Source organism: Drosophila ananassae, chromosome 2R (assembly GCF_017639315.1).
Source record: "Drosophila ananassae strain 14024-0371.13 chromosome 2R, ASM1763931v2, whole genome shotgun sequence".
NCBI classification, from domain to species: domain Eukaryota; kingdom Metazoa; phylum Arthropoda; class Insecta; order Diptera; family Drosophilidae; genus Drosophila; species Drosophila ananassae.
The window spans coordinates 20,614,587-20,639,633 of record NC_057928.1 but is presented as its reverse complement, the minus strand read 5'-3'; the positions used below and the strand labels follow the sequence as shown (position 1 = coordinate 20,639,633).

The 25,047-nt window shown below is 47.0% G+C and overlaps 4 protein-coding genes across 5 annotated transcripts; 2 read left to right on the top strand and 2 right to left on the bottom strand.

Moving 5' to 3' along the window:
- Positions 1 to 3,895: 3,895 nt before the first annotated feature.
- On the top strand, positions 3,896 to 9,991 carry LOC6492929 (ice-structuring glycoprotein). Its single transcript, XM_032454539.2, has 5 exons — positions 3,896 to 4,532; positions 5,251 to 8,788; positions 8,839 to 9,182; positions 9,245 to 9,491; positions 9,556 to 9,991. The coding sequence occupies exons 1-4, from the start codon at positions 4,527 to 4,529 to the stop codon at positions 9,488 to 9,490; spliced, it is 4,134 nt and encodes a 1,377-aa protein (XP_032310430.1). The 5' UTR covers positions 3,896 to 4,526; the 3' UTR covers position 9,491; positions 9,556 to 9,991.
- A 1,289-nt stretch (positions 9,992 to 11,280) lies between these two features.
- Positions 11,281 to 15,977, bottom strand: LOC6507104 (dynactin subunit 1). The gene is made up of 4 exons (XM_001956632.4): positions 15,470 to 15,977; positions 15,226 to 15,405; positions 13,201 to 15,079; positions 11,281 to 13,134 (listed from the first exon to the last, which is right to left on the bottom strand). Exons 1-4 carry the CDS (start codon positions 15,836 to 15,838, stop codon positions 11,528 to 11,530), a joined length of 4,035 nt encoding a protein of 1,344 aa, XP_001956668.1. The 5' UTR covers positions 15,839 to 15,977; the 3' UTR covers positions 11,281 to 11,527.
- Positions 15,978 to 17,110: 1,133 nt separating this feature from the next.
- LOC6507099 (E3 ubiquitin-protein ligase listerin) lies at positions 17,111 to 24,938 on the bottom strand. The gene is made up of 12 exons (XM_001956634.4): positions 24,830 to 24,938; positions 23,973 to 24,766; positions 22,693 to 23,911; positions 21,100 to 22,634; positions 20,860 to 21,043; positions 20,529 to 20,804; positions 20,031 to 20,465; positions 19,848 to 19,959; positions 18,074 to 18,285; positions 17,605 to 17,796; positions 17,381 to 17,548; positions 17,111 to 17,318 (listed from the first exon to the last, which is right to left on the bottom strand). The coding sequence occupies exons 1-12, from the start codon at positions 24,875 to 24,877 to the stop codon at positions 17,259 to 17,261; spliced, it is 5,235 nt and encodes a 1,744-aa protein (XP_001956670.1). The 5' UTR covers positions 24,878 to 24,938; the 3' UTR covers positions 17,111 to 17,258.
- LOC6492930 lies at positions 18,350 to 20,027 on the top strand. Of its 2 annotated transcripts, none has more exons than XM_001956635.4 (3): positions 18,350 to 18,760; positions 18,862 to 19,445; positions 19,503 to 20,027. In XM_001956635.4, exons 1-3 carry the CDS (start codon positions 18,462 to 18,464, stop codon positions 19,835 to 19,837), a joined length of 1,218 nt encoding a protein of 405 aa, XP_001956671.1. In that variant the 5' UTR covers positions 18,350 to 18,461; the 3' UTR covers positions 19,838 to 20,027. The 2 variants fall into 2 exon arrangements, with proteins under 2 accessions (XP_001956671.1, XP_044570959.1); XM_044715024.1 differs by having other exon boundaries at positions 18,618 to 18,760; positions 18,848 to 19,445.
- Positions 24,939 to 25,047: the final 109 nt, after the last annotated feature.

Here is a 25,047-nt window from a genome sequence, read left to right as displayed (position 1 = left end):
TTTTTTATTGATAATTTTTTTATTATATACTATCACTTAAAATCCAATAACCCCCCTTTATAGAGTATATATATCTTGGTCTGAAAAAAACGCGTGCTATTTGACAGCAAATTATGCGAATGCAATGCATTCTGAGAATTGTCTCTCACATTTGTTTAGACCGCTAATTGCTTTCGGGCCGCCGGAGTTCTCTGGGCACGGTTCAGGAGGGGATCGGATCCTTAAAAGGTGTGCGTGTCAGCGGGGCAACTTTTCCAGCAAACCGGATCTAAGTCTCAAGAGTCTCAGGCCACATCTGTGACTCATAGGCCTCCGTGTACGTTCAATGTCGTTCGACGGAGGCGGCGCCTAATCTATAAGATTGTAAATTATTTAATTGGGAGCGCTGGCAAACGCCTCTGCACTTCGGCGAAGTCACTCTCCCAAAAAGCAATTCCAATTGCAGTCTGCAATCTGAGAATCTGAGAATCTGTTGCACTCGATCGATTTTCAGACATTTCTCACGCGACTTAAAACGCGCTAAGTGGTTCTTAAATGCTCTCTATTTAAGAGGATCTATTTTATTGGTACTACACTGACGAAACAGAGTGACTTATATTGTATATTATTTTTATAATCTATAAAAATAGTGTTATATATTTTTTTCTGTGAGTATGATGATCAAATTAACCATCAGTTTGGTTTCAATTTTGTACTGCTTGGGAAACTGGTTCGCCTAGAAAAGCGACATCAGCAATGTGGGAGCAATTTGCATATTACCGATCAATTTTTTATTTCTGATTCGCCCTCTTCACTTCGATTTGCCATTTGACACTTTGGTGCCTGGATCTCGATTTCAATTTCAATTTCAATTTATGCAATAAAAATCAAAAGAAATATATCCAAGTCAATGCCATACGCAAAATGCTATGTGTTGCGTTGACAAAAAGTATTCGCAATCGCACCTGTAATTAGAATACTTGATCCGTAATCGAACTAGTTATGCATGAGATTAACTAAATTGGATTAGTCGAGGGGTTTCAGGCTGGTGGGAGATCAAGTGCAGCAGAGCGTTTATTGAGAATGCCGAATGCCTAATCTGTGTTAATTATGACAAATATTTACGAGAATCGTAGAATTGCAGAGAGGGTTGATTCAGAAGTGGTACAACCTTGTGGGCTTGGCGGCTTGAAGGCTAATTAGATCAGTCATTTGTATGATTTTATGGAATTATAATTCTGCATAGCACAGTCTCGCATATAGTTAATAATAACATCCGGTTTGTGGATCAAATAAACAGCTATGAAAGTATCACTAGAGTATGTTGTATAATATTTCTTCACCTTATACCCCTCAATATATAAGGCTTTAAACGCACCTTATGACCGAACTTAATTAGCTGTCTGCAGTGTCTGAAGTCTGTGGCAGTTGGAGCTCCAAATGGAGCATTTTATTCGGAGCAGTGGCAGCCATCAAGTTGCCATCGCTGCCACATTGTCCCTGACTTGCAGCTGACACCGCGTGCCGGCCAAATCAATTAAAAACACCCAGTGCCAGTGGAGGGAAAAAAAATGGCCAGGAGTCTGCTGGCCCGCCGATTATTGCCGAAATAAAACCCAACCATAAATGGCTGGCTGGAAAATTGATTGAGCAGCATACGCGTTGACATTTCAATTAGAAGCCCAGACCAAGCCAAAAAAATAAAAATTACAACAAAATATCCATAAGACACGCAATCGAAATCGCGTCCGAATGGCAATTGGAAAAGAATGCCGATCCAGATCGAGAGGCTAGTGCCGCAAAGATAAACCTTGTGGACCAATTAAGACCAGGTGATTTGGGTGTTGCATGTGGTATAATATGATTTTTATCATAGCTCTCAGTCTGCAGAGTCAGTCACAGAGAAGAGTTCAAGCCAACAAATTTCCTGTAGATTTTTTCCTGGAAACTTCAGGACTGCAACTCAGGCTGCTGTTAATTGAACATGAAACATGTTTCGGTCTGACGGGGTGATTTTGTTTTTCTCTTTAGGTTTCTCCCCAATGGTTTTCGCAATTTGATTGAATTTTAATTTTTCAACATTTGCAAACGCAAAGCGAAAAGTCAGCTGCGCTGGCTGAATTTTAACCTACTTCAGGCTGATCGCCGGACGAGTTTAGTTCGCCTCGCCGCCACGCATTTGTCACACACACGCATAGCTTTTTGGGTTGCGTAAGTTTTGGTCGAGGAGTTTATAGATCTGGTATATGCTATATATATATATATTTATATATATATCTGAAGCCTTAGCTAGAGCTACAGCTGGCCGTGGCTACCTCACGACCATGCCTACTTAGCATCATGACGAAATCATAGCCCAAACCTCCTTCGATTTAATTGAAAAATCTTGATTTTTCGCCTCAGCCAGCCATCGAGGTAGCCGATCAGCCGGATCATTTACATGTAACTTTGTAACGCGGCGAATCCTATATCTAGATGGTTTGTCTCTCATTCAATATCAGGTCGCTGCGTAAACATTTCAAAATCTATGATTTTATGTTTTCTGCAATCTGTTGATCTCCACCAAAAATTCTACAAGCCCAGAAAATATTTCGCGAACCAGTTTTAGTTTAGTTAGTGTTATAGTGCAAGTAGTGCGTGTAAAAAAATATACACACACATACTATATTTTTTTTTTTTTGAGAAAGGCCGACGGGCTTGGCTTGGCTGGGCGACTGACTCTGTTTTTTGTGTGCGCACAACATGGCGTATGCGTGATGCCAGCGGGGCAGTCGCAATGCAGGCCAGAAAACCACAAAAAAAACCTGCAGGATTAGCTCTGATCTGAAATTATGACTTTAGGTAGCTCAATGGATTGTGTTTATGAGCGGCAGTGCATTTTCCGCACCTTGTGCGAAACTGATGCCGCTAAATTGCTGCCAAACGGCTGTCTGCGGTGAAAATTCGTGGGCGATGCCTGGACTTGGCCAAAAGGCAATATGGGTTTAGTAATTTTCATTATATAAGCTACCGGAGATGGAAAAAATAATTGTTTAAAATCGTGTAAAGGCAATTTCGTGTAGAAGTTAACAAACTTTAAGATAGTTGGATACAATTGATATATTAGCTGTTGAAAAAAGATATTTGTTATAAATTTTAAAGCAAGCTACAATAAATTCCCAAGCGATCAAGTCTCTTCGAATTGCACTGTCAACCGAACCATTTATCGGACATGTTAACCCATTACTTTGGCCATTTTCTGGCCGACATCTACAATCTACACTCCCTCGCACAGTGACCTTAATTGCCCGCAAATCAACACTCTGGCGATATCTCCCGGCTATTCTATTAGTTACACATTGTATCGGATTATGATGTGGCAATGCGCCTTTTAGCCAACTAATGCACCATCAAGGCCCAAGGCACGCACACCACCACCTATCTTTTGCAAAAAACTTTACAAAAAAAAATAGAAGAAAAATAAAACACGCATGATTGCACACTCATACAGGTAAAATAAAATTTATTGATAGCGACATTAATACCACAATTCTTGTTTTATTTTCTACATAGCTTGCTCTCTATATTTCATGATATTTTTTTCGTTTTTTTTTTAGATTTTTTTGGGGGGCCTAGCAAATTGCGTATGCATTTATTTTTTTTCCAAAGCTACACGCAATGGCCGCGATTAAAATCTAAATCAAATTAAGTCGCTTTAAAAGCATACAAGTATGCCAGGAAAAAAAGGCCAACAATGCTCCACGCAAATTTTCCGATCGGTATATTTTTTTTTTTGAGCCGAGCCGAGGCGTTTTGCGAGAGTATGATCTAATAAAACGTTAACAGCGAAGGTGGGGCCCAACAATTGGCCAGGTTGCAGGTTGTACTGCCGTTTTCAGTTGCCAGTTTTTTATTTCAGATTCAGTTTTCAGTTTCAGTTTTCAGCTTTTCGAGAGAACAAAGCTAACTCGCAACGAGAGTTCTTCATCTGCACGCGCCACAAAAAATATCAGCAGCTCTTTGGCTCTTTTTTTCCTATTAGCCAGATTTGATTCGATTTTCGGTGGTTTTTTTGCGCCATATGCTATATATACAATATAGGCTATACACTTTTTTTGTCGATTTGTCGCCAAACTGGTGCGTGGCGGCTGCTGCGCATGCGTGCAAGCTTTTCGCGTTTCGTTTTTCGCGACTCTTGTTGGCCTGGCCAACTGACCGAACGTATATAAGCGATTATAGGGCCGGGCTGGCCAACAGTCCAGTCCAGTCTGCTCTACATCTCCCATCGATCCGATCCGTTTCGATCCGTGGCGTTGCGTTGTAGAATTATATCCGATCCGGAGTCGCGGTCGATCTATAATCGGTTTGTGCAAAAGAATACACCATCAGCCAAAAGGATATATAATTCTTATTATACTTCCCGCCAACCAGAAGGATTGCAATCTTGTGAATTCTTTTTTGAATAGTGCAAATGTGTTGTTAGTGAGCAAAAAGGATACATTAAGCTTCAAGGCGAATCCTCAGCCAACGAATTTCAATCGACTTTGGTGGTTTCATTTTGTGGAAATATGAAGGTTGGTTCTGCTGGAATTTTATTTAAAGACATGGACATTCTGAAAAGGATAATGAAACTATTAAAGGATTTATCGAGAATTGTGACTCTGAAGTGTACAATAAATTGAACTTACTGAAACTACTTAATGTATTACTTAAATTAAGTAAACTATGAAAAAGGACCAAAAATGTTCGAATTTCTATAGTTCAGAAAATGATTGTTACTTTAAATAAAAGTGTCTTTATAGAAAATAAAATATGCATTTAAAAGTAATACATTATCCTCAAGATTTTCATTTCTTATTCCAAATTATATAATTTTCATGACTTCATACTATTTTATTTTTAAAAGAATACTTTTAAATGTTCGTTCCTCTGTTTTTCTTAATTTTCTAAAGTGAAAACAAATTTAAATAATAAAATTCGGTTTTAAACAAAAAGTAGTTTTTTTAATATACAGATTTTAGTCGTTTCATAAAACTTTAATCCTTTAATTGCAAACATTTTTTTGAAGAGAATAACTTTCGAAATAATAATTTAATATTAATAAAATTTCAATTGCAAAATCTTAAAATTTTTTGAAATTTGGAACTTCAAATAGTACTTCTAGTATAGACTGCTATTTTCAAGACGATATCTAACAAGAACCTTCATTATCCTTTGAACGCATTATCCTTCCTAAGTTTTTTACATTTTTACATTTCCTCTCTCTAACTTAAAAAACGTTTTACTTTACAGTTCCATTTAATAGCCCTTTTGGGCTGGCTGGGTGCAGTCCTAGCAGATCCTTCACCGACCCTGGCCCCTCCGATTCTCCCATGCGTCCACGCGGCCACCGCTGGCTACTCGTACCCTCCACCGGCGGAGGTGAAGTTCTCCATCACGCCCGGAGTAACCAAGTACAGCCAGACTCCGGCGATCTCCACGTACTCGGAGAACGGCAACCTGTTGCACACATCGGTGGGCACTGGTGGAGCATCCTACGAATCCACCGCCGGAATCGAGGGTCTGTCCCACGGCGGCATCACCCAGATCAACAAGTACATAGCTCCGGTGCAGAAATCGCTATTAACGCCATCGGCAGAGTACGGATCGGGCATAACCTATGCGGAAAAATCTCCAGCAGCCAAGTACGCGACGGTGGTGCCATCCGGAATCGAGATCAAGAACCTGGTCTCCCCGGCCCTGACCAAGACTGTACTGACGGCTCCAAAGCTGGATAACGCCTATTTGCCGCCGGCTCCGGGTCTCACGAAAGTGGCCACATATACCTCTCCCGGATACAGCTACAGCTCCGCCACTCCGGGCATTTCCAAGGTGGCCACCTACACATCGCCGGCTTCTTCGAGCATTCCCTACTATGCTCCACCAGTGACCACAAAGGTGGAGACGTACAGCTCACCCGGATACACATACTCCAAGGCCACGCCAGGCTACTCCAAGGTGGAGACTTACTCCTCTCCGGGCTACAGCTATGGTCAGATCTCGCCCGGAATCTCCAAGATAGCCACGTACTCGCCATCGGTCTCCTACTCTGCACCAGCCATTGCCAAGGTCTCCACCTACTCGGCTCCGGCCGTTAAGTTGGCCACCACATCCTCCCTGCTTGCCACCCATGGAACAGGCTACTCCGCCAGCTACGCTCCCTCGATCACCAAGTACAGCCAGGCAGCGGACGTGTCCCACCAGTACTTCTCCAAGCCCATAGTGGCCGCCTATCCGGCAGTGGCTCCAGCTTTGGTGGCCCCAGCAGTCACCAAAATCGCCGCCGGCTATGGAGGCACTGCCTCTGGTGCCGTTTCTCATCAGTATGTGTCCAAACCTGCAGTGGCAATTGCTGCTCCTGCTATTGCCAAGGTGGCTACCTATGCTGCTCCAGCCGTGTCCACTTACGCCACTGCTCCTGCCATTTCCAAGGTGGCCACCTACGCTGCTCCTTCCATTTCCACCTATTCCTCCGCTCCTGCGGTGACTAAAGTGGCCACTTCCTATGGAGGCAGTGGATTGGGCTACAGTTCCGGAGCTGTTTCCCATCAATATGTTTCCAAGCCGGCTGTGGCCATTGCCGCTGCTCCTGCTATCGCTAAGGTGGCCACCTACGCGGCTCCTGCTATTTCCACCTACTCCAGTGCTCCGGCCATCTCAAAAATAGCCACCATTGCAGCCCCCACTGTGTCCACATACTCGTCCGGACCACTGATCTCTAAAGTAGCCACTGGCTATGGTATCAGTGGATCTGGAGCGGTGTCGCACCAGTATGTGTCCAAGCCCGCTGTAGCCACCATTTCTGCTGCTCCAGCCATAACCAAGGTGGCGACCTATGCTGCTCCAGCAGTGTCCACTTACGCTACTGCTCCGGCCATTTCCAAAGTGGCGTCATATGCTGCTCCGGCAATTTCCACATACTCCGCAGCTCCAGTCGTGACGAAGGTGGCCACATCCTATGGTGGAAGTGGGGCGGGATACAGTTCCGGAGCAGTTTCCCACCAATATGTATCCAAGCCGGCAGTGGCTACCATCTCGGCAGCACCTGCCATCGCCAAAGTGGCCACCTATGCTGCTCCGGCCATTTCCACTTACTCCTCAGCTCCCGTGGTGACCAAACTGGCCACCGGCTATGGAGCATCTGGCCATGGAGCTGTGTCCCATCAGTACGTGTCCAAGCCAGCTGTAGCCACCATCTCTGCGGCTCCCGCCATTGCCAAGGTGGCCACCTATGCTGCTCCGGCCATTTCCACTTACTCCTCAGCTCCTGTGGTGACCAAACTGGCCACCGGCTATGGAGCATCTGGCCATGGAGCTGTGTCCCATCAGTATGTGTCCAAGCCAGCTGTAGCTACCATCTCTGCGGCTCCCGCCATTGCCAAGGTGGCCACCTATTCTGCTCCTGCAGTATCCACCTACGCCACTGCTCCTGCCGTCTCCAAAATAGCCACCTATGCCGCTCCAGCCGTGGCCACCAAGATCGCCTACAGTCAGGCGGCGGATGTGTCCCACCAGTACATCTCCAAGCCGATTGTGGCTGCCTATCCTGCCGTGGCTCCTGCTCTGGTGGCTCCAGCAGTGACCAAGGTTGCCGCCAGCTATGAAGGATCCGGCCATGGTGCCATTTCCCATCAGTATGTGTCCAAGCCGGCAGTGGCCACAATTGCCACAGCTCCTGCTATTGCTAAGGTAGCCACCTATGCTGCCCCTGCCATTTCCACCTACTCCTCTGCCCCAGCAGTAACCAAAGTGGCCACTTCGTATGGAGGAAGTGGTTTGGGTTACAGCTCGGGAGCAGTTTCCCATCAGTATGTATCCAAGCCTGCAGTGGCTATCTCGGCTGCTCCTGCCATTCCCAAGGTGGCGACGTACGCTGCTCCGGCCATCTCTACATACTCCGCTGCCCCAGCTCTTACCAAGATCGCCACCAGCTATGGAGGATCGGGCCATGGCGCTGTCTCCCATCAGTATGTTTCCAAGCCGGCCATTGCTGTTGCCCCAGTGGCTTCTGTGGCGCCTGTAATCTCCAAGACCTACCTACCAGCTGCTCCTGCTTTGACTCTGCAGCCCGCGAAGTTGGCCACAGGATACGGAGTAAGTGGCTCCGGAGCTGTGTCTCATCAGTATGTGTCCAAGCCAGCAGTAACCACCATCTCTGCTGCTCCTGCCATCGCCAAGGTTGCTAGCTATGCTGCTCCTGCCATCTCCACCTACTCCACGGCTCCTGCCATTTCGAAAATAGCCACTTATGGTGCTCCGGCAGTTTCCACCATCTCGGCTGGTCCCGGCTATGGAATCAGTGGCTCTGGAGCTGTATCCCATCAGTATGTTTCCAAGCCAGCAGTTGCCACCATTGCAGCTGCTCCTGCCATAGCCAAAGTGGCCACCTATGCAGCTCCTGCTGTGAGTCACATATCAACAGGTCATGCCATCTCCTCAGGACCCCTTTTGTCCACATACTCTGCTGCTCCGGCCATTGCTAAAGTGGCCACTGGCTATGGAGTTAGTGGCTCCGGAGCTGTCTCCCATCAGTATGTGTCCAAGCCGGCTCCTGCCATCGCCAAGGTGGCTACCACCTACTCTGCTCCAGCCGTGAGCCACATTACCACAGGACCTGCCATCGCAAAGGTAGCCTCCCCCATTGGCTTAGACTTGGGAGTCGGCTATGGCGTTAGTGGCCATGGACACGGAGCTGCCTTGTTGGGAGCTCCTCTGACCAAGTTGACCTCTGCTCCTGCCTATTCCCTGGGAGGAAAGTTGACGAGCAGCACAGCCTATGGAATTCATGCAGGTGAGTTTGGTTCTCCAGACATTCTTCCATATTTTAAGAATCCATTTCAGGTAAACTGGGACTTGGTGGAGGTCACGATGGTGGCTACTATGGTGCCATTTCCCTGGGACATGCTGCTGTTTCTCCAGCCCTCAATTATCAGGGTCTGCTCACCCACGGATCTGGCTTGGCTCCAGCCACCGCCTCTCTGGGACATCTGGACTCCTCCCTGAGCGGCTATTCACATGGAGTGGGTGGCATTGGACCTCTGGGTGCGGGCTTCTATCGCTATGCTCCCAGTGTATCGGCTCTGAGCAGTCACGCCCCCCTGCCGGCCACCGCCTACCTTAAATCAGCTCCAGTGGCCCAACCAGCTCTTTTGAAGGTGGTTCCAGAGAAGCATCTGGAGCACTTTGTAAGTTTTTAGTCTTAAAACACGATGTGGTTCCACTTAATGTTAATCCTTCTCCCTCCTAGGATGCTCATCCGCGCTATGCCTTCGAGTATGCCGTAAACGATCCACACACCGGGGACAACAAGCACCAGAAGGAGGAGCGAGATGGGGACGTGGTCAAGGGAGAGTACTCCCTGGTGGAGCCCGACGGAAATGTGCGCACCGTGAAGTACTACGCCGACTGGGAGACGGGCTTCCATGCCGAGGTCATCAACAGTCGCGATCAGGGCAAGATTGTGGCCAAGCGTGAAACGGAAGCCAAGTCGTGAGGTAACTAAGAATAAATGGAATAATTTATAATTCAAATTAATAATTTATTTTTAACTTTTATAAGCTTTTCAGGGGTCGCTAATTGTTTGGTTCGTTCAGCAACTGTAAATAGCCTCAAATCCAATCTTATTCTCATTAAACATTAAACGTATTTATGTAAATCCCACAACAACAACGACGTCACTCGGCCGCCATCTTGCCATGATCTGTATATCCTCATATGGTATATCCCTGTTCCCTCTTGAATCCTGGATTACCCCGATTTTGTGCTCATGTGATAAGTGTTTCGTTTTTAATTGGACTGCTTGCGCTGCTCTTCCTCTCATCTCGAAACTGCGCGTCTCTCTATTCCCCAATAAATAAAAACTATATACATACTGTACATAACGACATTGCGAATTGTATATGATATTTTGTAAAGAGTTAATTTCAAAATAAACGACATTTAGGATCCGTCGATACCGTCGATAGTGATCGACAATGAGATTAATTTCATTTGAGTTTTTAGTGAAAATATTCAATAAAAAAAACAGTCTACACAGTTTTTAAGGTATTCCTCTGATGTAGAATCAATGGATGAATCGTTTAAGGTATTCCGATAAAGAATCGGGTGAAAATTGGCCAAGATATAGCCATCGCTGGGGGCCATGTTGGCTTCCATGCATTTTGAAGGGAACCCCCTGAAAAAAGTGACAAAAAATTTGAAAAATATTTTGTTTCTAGGTTTTGATGCAGTTTGATAGAGAATCTATCTACAAATCTTTTAAGGTATTCCGCTAAAGAATCGGATAGAAATTGGCCAAGATATAGCCATCGCTGGGGGCCATATTGCCCTTCCATGCATTTTGAAGGGGACCCCCTGAAAAAAGTGACAAAAAATTTGAAAAATATTTTGTTTCTAGGTTTTGATGCAGTTTGATAGAGAATCTATCTACAAATCTTTTAAGGTAATCCGCTCAAGAATCGGGTGGAAATTGGCCAAGATATAGCCATCGCTGGGGGCCATATTGCCCTTCCATGCATTTTGAAGGGGACCCCCGGAAAAAAGTGACAAAAAATTTGAAAAATATTTTGTTTCTAGGTTTTGATGTAGTTTGATAGAGAATCTATCTACAAATCTTTTAAGGTATTCCGCTCAAGAATCGGATTGAAATTGGCCAAGATATAGCCATCGCTGGGGGCCATATTGCCCTTCCATGCATTTTCCAGGGACCCCCTGGAAAATGTACCAAAAAAATTTGAAAAATATTTTGTTTCTAGGTTTTGATGCAGTTTGATAGACAATCTATCTACAAATCTTTTAAGGTAATCCGCTCAAGAATCGGGTGGAAGTTGGCCAAGATATAGCTGTTTGTTTGATAGATAATCTATGTCTAGATAATCTAGATAATCTAGATAATCTAACAGCTGTGCTGTTTGATAGATAATCTATCTACAAATCTTTTAAGGTAATCCGCTCAAGAATCGGGTGGAAGTTGGCCAAGATATAGCCATCGCTGGGGGCCATATTGCACTTCCATGCACTTTGAAGAGGACACCCTGGAAAATGTGACAAAAAATTTGAAAAATATTTTGTTTCTATGTTTTGATGCAGTTTGATAGAGAATCTATCTACAAATCTTTTAAGGTATTCCGCTTAAGAATTGGATAGAAATTGGCCAAGATATAGCCATCGCTGGGGGCCATATTGCCCTTCCATGCATTTTTCTTAATTTTTGAAGGGGACCTGCTACCAAATATTGATATATTAATTATCCCAAACTTTAATAAGAAACAAGTCACATTTTAATTCGTCTAAATAGTAATGTAAATTTGTTTATTTTCCGATGAACTCAAACATATCCCATATGTGTATATAATTGTACAGTTTTATTCGAATACAAGTAGATAACTAATTTCGTACAAGTAGTCATGGATTAACTAGTTCCTCGATATAGATAGTGTGTATAGATAAGCAGCAATCACATAAGCCTTTGTTCTGACCGAAAATACTATTGGAATACCTCCTCTTAATATACGTTTTAAACCCCAAAACTCTAGAAGTTTGGCCCGAATGCTTGCCGCAGATCCTCTGTGATGAAGAGCCCGAAGTCGGTGCTCTTGGCCCGGTACGGATGCTGGGTGCAATATGTCTGGAAGATATGTCGCAGGACGCGGCTACCCTGCAGCTCCACATCCGATCGCCGTTGGGTGCCAGCCGAGCCCATTTCCAGATGGGCCAGAAGCCACTGGTTCTTCAGCGTACGCAGCTCCTGCTCCAGCTTGGTCAGCTCCAGGCTGCCGGATTGTGGCACATGCAGCGGTTCCAAGGAGGCCAAGCTCTTACGCAACTCACTGCCCTGCATTTTGACGCGCATCGTACGCTCCTGCCGAAGAGCCTGATGGAGGAGATTCATCTCCCGGTTGGAGCTGATCGTGGTGCTGGTGACACAGGCACTGTCCGCCTGCTGCTGTTCCCGCCAGTGCTGCTGTGCCTGCTCCAAGCTGGATACCTTATCGGCCACGATATTCAAAGCGTGTCCCAAAGCGGCTTCCTTGACAAGGATCGACTGCTCCAGGTGCTCCACAGCCTCGGCAAAGCCGACAAGGACATGACACTGTTTGCTCAACTGCTTCTCGGCCATCTCCTTGCGGATCTGCATCTCTGAGTAGTCCTGCTGCTTCATCTTGGATAAGTACTTTAAGGACTTGATCTCCTTATCCCGCTCCGCAACAGTGAGCTCTAGGGTCTTCACATCCTCGTAGTGCCGCTTCACCTGGGAGGCCCGTTCCTGGAGTGTATTCGTGGCCGGGTGACGCACATACTCCGTGTTGACGTCCGTGGACTCCAGGAGTGTGAAGAGCTCATCCAGTTGCTCCTCCAGAAGCTGCATGCAATACTGACTGTAGGCATCCACTTCCCTGGGCTCCGGGGTCTCCTGACTGGGGGCAAACTTATTGTAGTTCAGCACCAGCATCCTCCATAGCTTTTCGTGGGCTATGCCACCATTAGACTCCCTGCTGGCCTCCCGGGCAGTGGCGTCCAGCAGACGTATTAGAGCGCCCAGTGCTTCGTTCGCCTCCAGGATACGCTGATACCGAGCACACTGCATTCCCGTCCAGGCGGCCGTCTTGCCGCCACTCTGCAGTTTCTTCTGGAGCTTCTTCAGCTTCTGTTTGTGGGCGCAGCTCTGCTCCATCAGCAGCTGCATGCACTGGAAGGAGGCGGTCTGCTCGTGACCCAACTGGATGATGGTGTGCATCAATCCCGCATTGGCATTGACGGCATCCAAGCCGGCCTCATAGACCTCAACTAACGCCCCGTATAGTTGCTGCTCATCCAACAGCTCCACCAGAGTCTGCGGTGGCATCAGGTTCTGATGCAACCCGTTGATGTAGTGAAGCACCCGCTGGATGGGCTCACAGTTGGTGTGCTCGTCCAGCTGGCCAGTCTTCAGCAGTCGTACAAACTCGTCCAGCTGCTGCTCCTGCAGCTCCAGATCACTCCGGTAAATAGCCGCATGGGTGCACAGCTCGTAGTCGCAGTGGTTGAGTCCGTGCCGGAATTGCTGGAGCACCAGCTGGAGACTCTTGAGGAGATAGAGGCACTGCGACCGGAAGATGTAACGCTGCACGGAGTAGCCCTCGAAAATGGCATCACGACCTGGGAATAAGCAGAAAACTCAAGATCACATCGCCTTTTTAAATATAATCCCGTAAGGACACTCACCAAACTCACAAGCCGTGGGAAACTTTTCGTTGATAGCCTGACAGACGATAGTCAGTTTCTCGTTCATTCGCTCCAGGAGTAGGATGACCAGGACAACGTCATGCTCCCCGCCCCGCAGCAGGAACTGTTCCGGAACAAAGGCCAATACGTGCTCCAAGTGCTGACGCTGTAGGCGCATCTCCACCGACTTGATCTGCTGCTCCAGAGCCCGTCCGTAGGCCTTGCTCACGCTGAAGATGTGCTGGTAGTCCGTCTGGCTCTGGTTGGAGGTCTCCTCCTGCTGGGACTCGTTGGCGCTGCTAAAGTCCTCTATGGATAGAGTGCCGTCGGCTCGAAGCTGGAGTTGTTCCTGGAGTTGACGGACCAGATCCCGAAACTTCATGATGGTTACATCCCGATCGTAGAGGCTCTCCATGGCGGCGTTCTTCTGCTGCTCGAGGATTTTGACCTGCGCACTCAACTTGTCAATCTCCTCGCGCAGATCCGTCTCCAGCTCCTGGTTGCTTTCGATGAGCTGCTCCTGTATTTGCTCCAGAGCCTCCAATTCGTTGACCTCCTCTTCGAGGAGCTTGACACGATCTTCTAGCTCCAGCTTCAGCGCAGCCAGTTGAGTGACCATCGACTCGGCACCGAGTGAGGCATCCACTTGCTCCTTCAGATCCATCAGCTGCACCTCCATGTGATCCACTCTCCGGCTGAGTAATTCCTTAATGCTCTTCAGTTCGTTGATCTCCGAGTGCTTGGTCTCCAATTCCTTGTTTGTGCGTTGACCCATCTGCTTCTCGACGGCGAGGGTGTCTCGTAGGCGGATCACAGTTTCCCGCAGACGTTGATTATACTGCTCCAGACGGAGATACTCTCCGGCGGACTGGGGAGTAACACCTAACGACGACTGCTTCTCGTTCTTCTCGAAGCACTGGTCTTGCTGTTGCTCTTCCTGCTCAGCTTTCAGGATCTCCACATCCAGGGTGAGTTCATCGTTGCGCTCCTGGGCCATTTCCAGTTCGATTTGCAACGTCTCCATGCGCTCCTCTGCCATCTCCTTGTCCAGGGTAAGCAGCTCAATGCTCTCGGCTATTTCATCCAATTCCCTCTTGAATTTCCCTGAAGCATCCTGGGCTTCTCTCAGTTCGTGACGGGATCTTTGGAGCTCCCGCTGAAGGAGCACCTGCTGAGTCATTATCTGCGACTTGAACTCCAGCAACTGTTCGTTGTGGATTCGCATGCGTTCCAGCTCTAGTAGCTTCAGCTTATCCTCGCTCTTCTGGACTCTCAAAAGCTGAAGTTCCTCCTTCAGCTGACGGAGTTCCGGACTATCCAACGGAGGAGCCACTGTGCTAGGGGTACGAAGCGAAGGTCCCGGAGTGAATTGTGGTTTTAGGATCTCCAGGAAACGTGGTTCCACAAAGGCAGCCGGCGGCGCTCTCTTTACAGAACCTGTAGGACTCATGCTCGTTTTGCTCCTCTTGGGGGCCAGAGCCAGAGGTACCGGCATGGCCAGAGTCAACTGGGCCGTGGAGCTCTGAGCCTGAGCCGTTGTCGGCTTGGGCTGACTAATCCTGGTGGGCCGCAACTGGGTGTAGGATGTGGACCGCCTTTGGTTGCATGTCATTACCGGAGGCTTCAGTTGAGCCGGCAAATCGCCCAGTGTGCTTGTCTGGAGAGGGTTTGGGGCCAACTGATGACTTGGCCGGACATCTTCCCTGATCCTTTCTTCGTTTAGATCTTTCAGAGGTTCTTCAGCCTTGTTCACGGGATCTGGAGGAGGTTTTTCTTCCAGTGGCGGAGTCTCCTTGGTTGCCTTACATGGGGTGGCTTTAGTTTTCTCATTTTTCTCCGCTTCCAGACTACTTGACGGGCCATCTGAGATATTTGGGTTCTGGGGGAGTAATGCACATTTTTTAGAGATAAAATTAAATATAAAAATAAATAATATTTTAGATTCCACAAAACGATTCCACCTTTTCCAAGCGATACTTTCCTTTGGAAAGCAATACTTGACCTAAATATGTCCTGAAAACTCACCCTTGGAAGCTGTAGGGGCTGCATGGGCTGATTGACCAAAAACTTGCCCGAAGTCTTGGCCACTGATGCCTGATCCCTTGAAGACTGCGGATTCCTTAACTGTTTTTGCGGTGAGCCTGGATTGGCAGAAGATGCCTTCGTTTTTCCAGAGGAACTGGCCATCTGCTCCCTCTGATTATCCTATGGAAAGTAAAATTTTTCACACAAGTCTATATCCGCTGAGTGTCCCAGTTCTAGTACTCACTGGCTCATCCACGGACTTGCCACTTCCACCACCACTAGCGAGCCGCCTCGTGAGTTTAGTTCGTGCACCGTCGCGCTGCATTTCTAGGGATTTTTGATTATCCGCTTCGCCAACTCCGCCAACTCCGCCCTCGCCAATCCTCACCAGCTGCTGGGCGCGCACAAACAGCCCGCAATTTGTGGGGCACTTGAAGTATGTGCTGCCATGGATGGTACCATTGTTCTTGCCCAGCGGCTCGTCCAAAATCACGCCGATCCAATGGCCGGCAGCAAAGTTTGTGCGTCCCACATAGGCAACCGTTCCGTGCAAATTTTTACCCGTTACCTCAACACGCTGTCCAAGTTTCGGTTTCGGTTCCCGGGGGCTCATCGTCTAAACGCGGTGCTTACGTCATTTTGCGGACCTGGTAGTCCGGACTGGTGTCAGCAAGTGGATGAACCGATGGCAATAGCGTGTGTAATCCCAGTTAACAGCTTGCAAAAGTGCACTGCTGAGCAAAAACCGATTCGTCATGTGTTGTGTGGGCCCCACCCCAAAAGGAAATGGGTTCCTCCGGGCGCAGGCGCAATCGGTGCCTACAGAAAGGGTGGATACTAGAGTGGGCGGATGGGTGGCCTAGGGGAAAGGTCAGCACGTGGGTTTCAGTAAAAAAAAAAAGGCTTTGGATTGGAATGCTCATAGTAACGACAACAGAAACAATAATTTATTTTTTAGCTTTACGCTTATCAGCCTGCGAACGAATTTCATCAACAATGCGCTCCTCCTCGGCCAACATGCTCATAATGACCTCGGCATTGGCACTGGAATCCTCCAACGATTCCTGATCCGGTCCCGGTGAACGTCTAAACTCATCCCTGACCAATCTCATGATAGTTCCGGTGATTTTCTTCAATGGATTCTCATACGCCTTCTGAGTCTTCTCTTCGACAGACACTTGCTTTTCGACTTGAGAACCGCTGCATCCCGGTTCCTCGTCCATTCCCAAATCAGCATTCTCAGTCACCTGGTTAGATCCCAGTGCGGCCTCCATTTTAGCAACAGCTTCCTTGCGCATCTGGGCGAAGCTGCGGACTTCCGAAACGTCCACGTCGTTCACCGGGCGCATATCAATAGCAACAAGCCGGTGGCAAAACTGACATTGTCCAATGATTCCCACACGGGTCGTCATCATGGAAAGAACTTCTCAAAAATAAATCCAAAAATTTACAAAATATTAGAGCGCTTCTCGTATTTGTATATTTTCAGAGCAAGATTTTGGATAGACTGACGAAACCGATTAGAAATCACAACCAACTCTGACCAACAAGCCGACTTGCTTACTATGTTTTGAAATAAATTTCGAAATAATTTTATTTTTCCGTTTTCCGAAAGTACTATCCACAAAAATCGAAATCCAAAATATACTAAATATTTGAGAGCTTCTATTATTTGTATATCTTTCGACACAGATTTAGGATAGACTGACGAAACCAGTTGGAAAGCACAACCAAATCTGACACACAAGCATTCTGCCTGCTTTGTTTTCAAATAAATTTATATTTAATTTTATTATTAGGTATTTAAGTATTTAAGTTTTTAGGTTTTTATGTTATATACATTTATTTCTGATCGATATAATCCCTGGACTTAACACACTCGATGAACACTCAAACATTTGACGAATTTATTAATATTGCTGATTTATAATTTGAGGGGAGACCATTATTTGTAGCCTAAGCGAATGGATTTGGTGTTGTGCCTTTTGCTTAATACTTTCTGCCAACTAAAGATGAAACGTGGCATGTTCCGCCTAAAAGACATTGCGGCAGATGGGGCAGGTGGATTTGCTGCTGGTGGTAAACCATTTGTACTAAAAAGGAAAGAATAAAAAAGTTAGAATATACTCTATTGAAGACTAAGTAAGAAACTAACCAAGCAAGGTCCATGGAATTTCTTTTTGCAGGTTTTGCACGTGAGCTTTGGCAGCTGGCAAGTGTCCTGGTGGATGACTGTGTAGCATACATAGCACTCCTCCACTCCCTCGAACTTTTTGTCCAGATTGTTTTTCCACATGGTGAGGCCATCGTAAATGGTGCCATTCTATAAGATTTAAGATGGTTAGTTGGTGAAATTCCTACATTTTTATTATACATTACCTGATGGGTGAGGAAGATGGTTAGCTGCATGCCCACATTGCGCGAGGAGGCCCTTCCTCCAATTTGCTTGCCACACTCCACTTTTACGGCACCCAAAGGATAATTGGGGGCCAGCGTAATCACCAGCTCCATGCGTGCCTCATCGATGGCATAAACGGCCAGCACTTCGCGGGTAGAGGCGTGAACTGTGACCTGAAATATATTGAATTTTGAGACAATTTTTCTCAGTAATCTGTGCTTTTTTAGGCGATTCACAGCATTCCCTGAAAGGACTTGAAAATATCTGCAAAAGGATAGCCTCGAATCGCTGAAAATGTTGGCCCTAGAGGTTTTTCGTCTGACCACTATTGTCGTTCTATTGATCTGCATTATCGTCGCATTTGGTCTACGGACGTACATGGAGGTTGAAGTAATCCAAGCCTAACAAGATACCAAGTTCCCATGAATCTTATCAAACCTTAAAACTCACCTGCATATTTTCGTGCTTCTCCTTCCGGTTGGCGATTGCCTTAAGTTCTTCGGTGCAGATGAGGGAGCTCACATAGTTTGTGGTGAGGTTATCCACGAAATTCTTTTGCCTGGACTGGGTGGCGTTCCACCATCGACGTACCACGGCCGGCAATTTACGCAACACTTCCGTGTACAGGTGGCACACATATCTATCCAGCGGCAACTTTTGATCTGCAAAATTATTGGAAATACATATTTTCGATCAGATCATGCTATGCTATGAATTGTCTTTCACATCATCACTCTTCAAATAATATTAATATACAGTAGAGTTCGTAACGTTCGATCGTCTTCTCCCATTAAATCGTTTTTGTTTCATTTTTGGTTTTTGTGTCTAAAACATTGCGATGATTACCTCCGGGAAGCCAGTAAACTTCAAGGAGGTGCCCTCCGAAATGCCACCACCGAAGCGCATTCACCTCGAAAGCGAACCGAAGACGGTGGCCGAGGCCATCAACTTTCTAAAGGCGCAGTGCGACACTCGTCCAGAACCGAAAAAGAAGCAGGATGATCCTGCCCTGGATGGACCCACTGTGGCCGACGAGCTGAACGCCCGCCTTGCCATGGTCCATGTCCGTGAGCCACGCAGTAAACGCATAAAGCGCCTGGTCAAGTATCCCCTCCACGACACCCAAGGACTGTACAGGTTCGAACGATTAAGTGGCTTGATCATAAGTCGAATAAAACAAAAAATCTATAAGTTTATTATTTATGATACCAACAAATAACGTAGACATTGACCTGCAGGTTCATCTGCGTCTGTCCGCGCTACCATCCCTGTTATGTTCCCTGCCAGCACACCGGCCAGATTATCATCGACAGAGATGTGTTGTCGCGCGAGGAGCACATCTGCTTCCTGGCCACGCCCAAAAAGGACTTCTCGTCGCCCCAGCTGGGCAAGCAGGCACGCTACTACACCAAGAAGATCTTTGTCAACCAGTGTACAGCTCGTATCGAGCGTCTAGCCGATCCGCATCCGCTGCGAGTTGTCGACACATTTAATCTGTTTAGAGAGGTTCTCGCGCCACGACAGTTGGCCGCCCTGGAGAATCAGATGAAGGCGAAGCCCCCCGTGGAGGCCATGAGCATGGAAAAGGCAGTGGAGTACATGGAAGAGGAAATGCGCCAGCGACGGGCTGCTAAGCGTGTGCTCCAGCGACGCTGCAAGGGTCTCAAGAAGCGCATCCTGCAGCGCCAGCGCAAACAAATGCAAAAGATGATCTGTGTCTTGTTTGAGGAAATGAAGGACTTCCTGTTGAACGATCAGTTTATTGTGGACGAGAACTCGCCACTTTGTTGTGTCATCCTAGAACGGCTACGGGAGTTTACAGGTAATATCCCTCATCTTCCTGCAACTAGGATCAGTTACATCTGAATACCTCCCCCAGATCAAGAGTTCTATACCACCAGTAATCTTCGCGAATATCAAAGGATATTGGCCAATAATTTAACCGTTTGGATCAACAAGTTCATCTCGAACTTGAACATCTACTTGGCGCCACAACAGATACCTGTCCAGCGTCCTATGATGGCAGAGAACGATCCCGAACAGTTTGTACCCTTGTCGGATTACATTTCTGTGTCGGATATACCAGAAGAGGAGGAGATGATGGGCGACTTGGAGGGCGGATATGGCGAGTACGACGACTATGGCTATGGCGAGGACTACTTGCCAGACGTTTTAAACGACGACACCGGCTCAGAGGAGACACTGATAGCTTAAAGCCACTTACCCTTCAACTGGGACCAATTAAGCTCCTTGTAAACTCCGTTGCTGTGCACCTTAGCACCGTGATTTTTTAAGATGTCCACCGGCATGGCGCGGAATAGAAAGTGTAGGAAATTCTGTAATGTAATGAAATTCTAGAGTGCATTCCCAAATCAATAGTAATTTAAAAAAAAGTGGTCTTTCACACCTCTTCGTATTTGTTGTCATTTAGCCAGTTGGTGTAGACAGATCGCAGGGCAACAGGGGACTTGGCGCACGCGTTGATGATGCAGTCCCACAGGAAGAGGTAGCTTAGGGCGTCGTGTCTATCAATGGGTTCAAGATCCTCCAACTCTGACAACTTGAAAGTGAACTCGTCCAGATATTTTTTGATCAGGGCATCGTAACGAGTCAAGTAGTCTTCGAAGCGATTGAGGAAATGCCATCTAGAGATCGCGGTAGTGGCGTCCATGCTTTCGCTTTGTTTCTCATTCAACTCGATGTCATCGGCCACAAAGTGTGGGGTTAATTGTTTCAAGGCAAACACAGCACTAATTCGAACCGAGTGCTGGCGACTGTAGAGCTGCTTGAACAGGAAATTGCAGAGATGATCCAGACTAATTTTACTATTGGACTTGCAGAACTGAAAGGAAAAAAGATATTTATTAGAAGCTTTAAAGTACGTGTTTACTTTTATAATATTTACCGCATAAATAAAGCTGTAGTCCAGTAGTTCAAGAGTGGGAGTAAGATGTTCCAGTACGGCCTCGTAGCAAGCCTGGAATCCTGGCTCTACACTCGCCTCGTGGGTCAACTGATAGTATGATTTGAACAGAACCACATTGACTTCCTTGGCGAACAGAGATTCCCATTCATCGATCATATTTTTGAGCAGTTCCGTGGAGCTCTTCTGCTTCTCGGAGCGTATGAACTCAATCAGGGCGGCAAACAATTGATAAACAGAAACCACAAACAAGCTAGTCTGTAATCAGAAGAGTATTACTTTACGGATGTTTTCCTGTTTAAAAAGAACTCACCTTAGGATCATCATATTGAGCTACGGATTTTGAGACAGTCAGCACCCAAGAACTGAGGCCAATCCGAATGGCATCCCAATTCTTGATACTAAGTTCGTAGGGAAACCGTTTAAGGACCTCTGTGAGTAGTTTAATATACTCCACGGTGTTCAGAACTGACTCGTAGGGTTGTTGTTTAAGTTCTCTAAAAAAAAAAGAGTAATAGAGTGAGGATAAGATATAGTTACTTTATAAGCTTACACATTGTAATGAAGCAAATCCTTTTGTACGCTCTGTTTCTCTCCAATACTGGTCAGAAACTGCACCGCCGAGGCAATGATATTGCGATCCGATTGCTCATTTACATCCGACTCGAAATTGTTGAGAAGCAGAGCGCGGAAAACGGCAGCTTTGATCCAAATTTCGGGTGGATCTGTTCGCATTATGGCCGAAGTAAGCCCAATGGATTTTTGCGATAGCTCGGGTAGGAGGTACTGCAGAGCCATGGCATAGACCTTTAGAGCGCCCTGGGTCACCAGTGAGTCGGACAAATCCTCGTGCAGCAGAATGGGCGCACTCTCATCAAAATCGGCATACTGATGAATGAGGTAACCCAGCAGACGGCAGCCTATAACACTGGGTTGCGCCACTGCATCTTGCCGAAGGCGCTGCTGAACTATGCCGACCAACTCGCTGGTATTGCCCATAAAGTCCTCCACTTTTTCCACCAAAATGATAACTTGTTCCTCGGTGACGGACGGCAATTCGGCGACTTTCTGCCAGTTCCCGGCAGCACCTGCCACACGAATGCACTGCAGGACTTCTGCGATGAGAGGCTCGCTCCACTTCTTCAGAACATCGGCATTGGGATCACAATAGTCTTCGGTTAGCTCATCCTCGGGGTCGTTGGGGGGTTTGGACGACGGGAATTTAAAGACCAGCTTGTTGAGTGTGGCCAAGTTAATGGTCGAGCGCTGGATTAACGGATAAATCTCTTTGGGTTCCATCGATCCGCTGTCGAAAGCAACTCCTGCGCTGACGGTCCCTGCCAAGGCCTCCAAAAGAACCACATGGTTTTCAAACTGCTGCACCTTTTCGGCTGTTTTTAAGGGAGTTTCCAGCAGAGCCGCTATAGTCTCATCTATGCGCTCCATTCGCTTGTCCTCATCCTCGATATTTTCTGTGGAGCAGATCACAAACTTGGCCATCGCCTCCGCCATACTATCCAAGTTTTCGGCATTTACCTCCAGGCTTCTGGCCAAGTCCTCAACTATGCTCGCACAAGTCCTCAGCATGTCATCGTCGATTTCAATGTCCTTACTGGAGAGTGCGTCTTGCCAGCACGTGGTTATCTCCCAGAGAGTGTCCTCGGAGAGATAGTCCTCCGGCTGGTGCTCTAAACTAAACTTGTAGAGCCTCAGAAAGACTTTCTGGCGCACTTCCAGAGACGAGTTGTCATTGGTGCAAATCACAGGCATTATTTGAGCAATAAAGCTACCGCACACTTCCACCGTATTGTCTATCACCGGCTGCTCCAGGGGCCCGCTCATGGCCACCAGTATTTTGTCCACCGTTCCAGCATTAATGAGTATATCTCCTGTGTCGGTTTGGAAGAAGCACTTGTGCAGCAGGTTCAGCTTTTCCCTATCATTGTCCACCACAACTTCCTCGGCGATCCGGGCAATTACGGCGCAGGTATCCGGACTACTTAGCATCTGCCTTACAGCCGGCTCCGTACAGAGTGGGTAGGACAAAAGTCGGTGGAGAAGAAGGTTTTGAACTCGACTCTGTGGGAGCTGCAAGGGAAACATTATTTAAAATTTATAAAAATAAATTATTTTTCAAATAGCTGACCTTCAGAAGCTTCTTTTCGATATAATCAAAGCGCTGATCCGCTTCCAGCAGAGGCAGAATCTCAAACACGATCTCCACGACCGATTCAGAAGCCTCTTCGTTTACTTGACTCAGTAGGTTAACGAATCTGTCCAAAGAGCTGCTCAACTCTCCGAGATCAGTCAAGCTCTTGTAGAAGTTGACATCGCTGAACATTTTGGTGAGGGTATGCACTTGCTCGACGTATCGGGTGGCAGAGCTGCCCTTCTCACTTCCGCTGGCTTTGTCCAGGCAGATCCTCACCAGCTTCACAACCAACTGTTTCAGCTCCTTCTGTATAAACGCAGCCGCCTCTTGGGCCTTCTTTACCGGCGTTGTGGGTTCACTTTTTTCAATTTTTTCGCCCTGCTCCTCCGCAAACTTGACACTAGGTGATTCCAGACTGGGATTGGCCACATGCAGATCCTGCACCAATAGCAGGACGTGGGAAAGAAGCTGTTCATCCACCTCCTCGGCTGCCAGGTCTTTGGTAACCAGCTCAAAGATCTTAGTCCAAAATAGATTCAGAAGCTTAGCGTACAGGCCGCCGTTGTCTAGCTTATTGTGGATCTGGCGATCCCAGAAAGCAACCAACGCAGAGCTATGCTGGAAGAAGTTTTTCACATGGGCACTGTCGCTCTTCAGCAGCCAGCTGATGGGCTCCAAGATATTCGTTTCTAGCAACTTAATGGCAAAATCCTCCTCCTTCGTTTCCTTCTCTTTTTTGTTATTGATTTGTTGGAACAGAAAGCGCAGACACTCGAAGTAGGCATTGTGGATAACAGTGCAATCCGACTTGGACAACGGAGGATCAAACTTCTCCGTGATGCCCAGCTTCATGTCATCAAAGAAGCGTTGGTAGAACTCGTAAACGTCCAGATCCTGCAGGCAAGCAGGCGTTATCTTGGAAAGAAAAGGCAGCAGGTTAGGGCAGATGGCTTGGGCATTGCGATTAAAGCCATTGCGGAGCAGGTTGGACAGTTTCGGTAGCAGGGCCTTGCGTATGTTGAGTGAAGCATACCAGTCGTCGTAATTGTTCTGCAGTAACAAAACGCAGCCCCATATTTGGGGAGCCACAACCGGATCAGAGTCGTCGATGAATTGGAAGCAGAGTGTTGTAAGCTGAGACTTTTGAGGTAAGATCACTTCCAAGAGGGGAACCGATTGCAGGATATGGTAGATGCACTCGAACCAGGCAGCCCTAGAAGGGATAAACAATTTTGTAATATAATCTGCTCAGTTCACACCATATCTACACTTACTTTATGGGCGGTACTTTGTGTTTGGCGAAGCTCCAGAACTTCTGATGCGCCACTAGCGTTTTAAATCCCTCTTTGACTTGGCTCAGCTCCTCTGTTTGTGACGTTTTCTCCAAGAAGAAAGATAAAAGTTTCAGACTGCTAATCACAACCCGTTGGTATTTCTGTTCCGCCTCCTCTGGTGTTAGACTTTTCCCAATCGAAAGAGTGGCAGCTGTGTGGAAGGTCAGGTTGCGGGTGGCATACTCCAAAATCTCCACCTGACAATGCAGGCATACCTCTCGCGTACGGTTCGCATTCCCCGCAAAAGTGTCCTTGAAGGACTGCCCGGCTATGCTGGCCGCCGGTGCGTAGGTATCGAAGCGACTGCCCAGCCAAACGGGAACGAGCAACTTCAGGTACGGAGCCATCGCCTTCTTGCACTTGGCCATGAGCAACTGCAGAACTGTTTGCGTAAGTTCGCGCACATTGTGCTCGGGGTCGCTAGCGAGGTTCAGGTAGTACTTCGGCCACAGGGGTAGAATGTTTTTCAGCGAATCCACGTCAGACTGTTCTATGAGCTCTTGCAGTTCCTGGAGTGCCTTCTTTTTGGTCATGGGGTCTTTTTTGGAGAGCTTACGCAGAATGATCTGGGTCTGGGGATCGATCGCCGCATCGAAACTATCCGGCATCTGTTCAGCGCTGGCGAATCCCGGAGCAAATGGCACCAGTCCACCGCCATCCGCTTGCGCTGAAAATCCCACGAAAATGGGCGTGGAGCTGCCCAGCAGCTCAGCTGTCCGGCTGCTGCTCGACGGCTAAAGGGTAGCATTGCATTATATTACTGCTAGATTGTATAATTAATGGCAATTACGCCTTACCTTTGCATTATTTTTGGTGCGCGGTGCTTGTTTTGTCTTTCCACCCATTTCTTCTTCTTCTAAATACAGTCTATCGATAGCACGTGGCACACCAGGGCTGCAAATCAGCTGGTCGGCGATAACAAAATTGCAGGTGTTAATGAAATTCCAAAAAAAGTTTATTTATTATTAAATAAAAGTAAGAAAGTTAGATAGTGCTTAAACAAATAACTTTATAC

Excerpts from the sequence above, each read along its gene's own strand:
- LOC6492929 (XM_032454539.2), top strand. Across the intron at positions 8,789-8,838 it reads AGCCTATGGAATTCATGCAG|GTAAACTGGGACTTGGTGGA; the intron begins GTGAGTTTGGTT and ends AATCCATTTCAG. Across the intron at positions 9,183-9,244 it reads AGAAGCATCTGGAGCACTTT|GATGCTCATCCGCGCTATGC; the intron begins GTAAGTTTTTAG and ends TCTCCCTCCTAG.
- LOC6507099 (XM_001956634.4), bottom strand. The coding sequence starts at position 24,877 with ATGGGTGGAAAGACAAAACAAGCACCGCGCACCAAAAATAATGCAAAG. Across the intron at positions 22,635-22,692 it reads TCGAAAAGAAGCTTCTGAAG|CTCCCACAGAGTCGAGTTCA; the intron begins GTCAGCTATTTG and ends TTTCCCTTGCAG. Across the intron at positions 17,549-17,604 it reads CCATCTTCCTCACCCATCAG|AATGGCACCATTTACGATGG; the intron begins GTAATGTATAAT and ends TAAATCTTATAG.
- LOC6507104 (XM_001956632.4), bottom strand. The coding sequence starts at position 15,838 with ATGAGCCCCCGGGAACCGAAACCGAAACTTGGACAGCGTGTTGAGGTA. Across the intron at positions 15,080-15,225 it reads AGCCCCTACAGCTTCCAAGG|AACCCAAATATCTCAGATGG; the intron begins GTGAGTTTTCAG and ends TTACTCCCCCAG. Across the intron at positions 13,135-13,200 it reads TCCCACGGCTTGTGAGTTTG|GTCGTGATGCCATTTTCGAG; the intron begins GTGAGTGTCCTT and ends GCTTATTCCCAG.
- LOC6492930 (XM_001956635.4), top strand. The coding sequence starts at position 18,462 with ATGATTACCTCCGGGAAGCCAGTAAACTTCAAGGAGGTGCCCTCCGAA. Across the intron at positions 18,761-18,861 it reads GACACCCAAGGACTGTACAG|GTTCATCTGCGTCTGTCCGC; the intron begins GTTCGAACGATT and ends ATTGACCTGCAG. Across the intron at positions 19,446-19,502 it reads ACGGCTACGGGAGTTTACAG|ATCAAGAGTTCTATACCACC; the intron begins GTAATATCCCTC and ends TACCTCCCCCAG.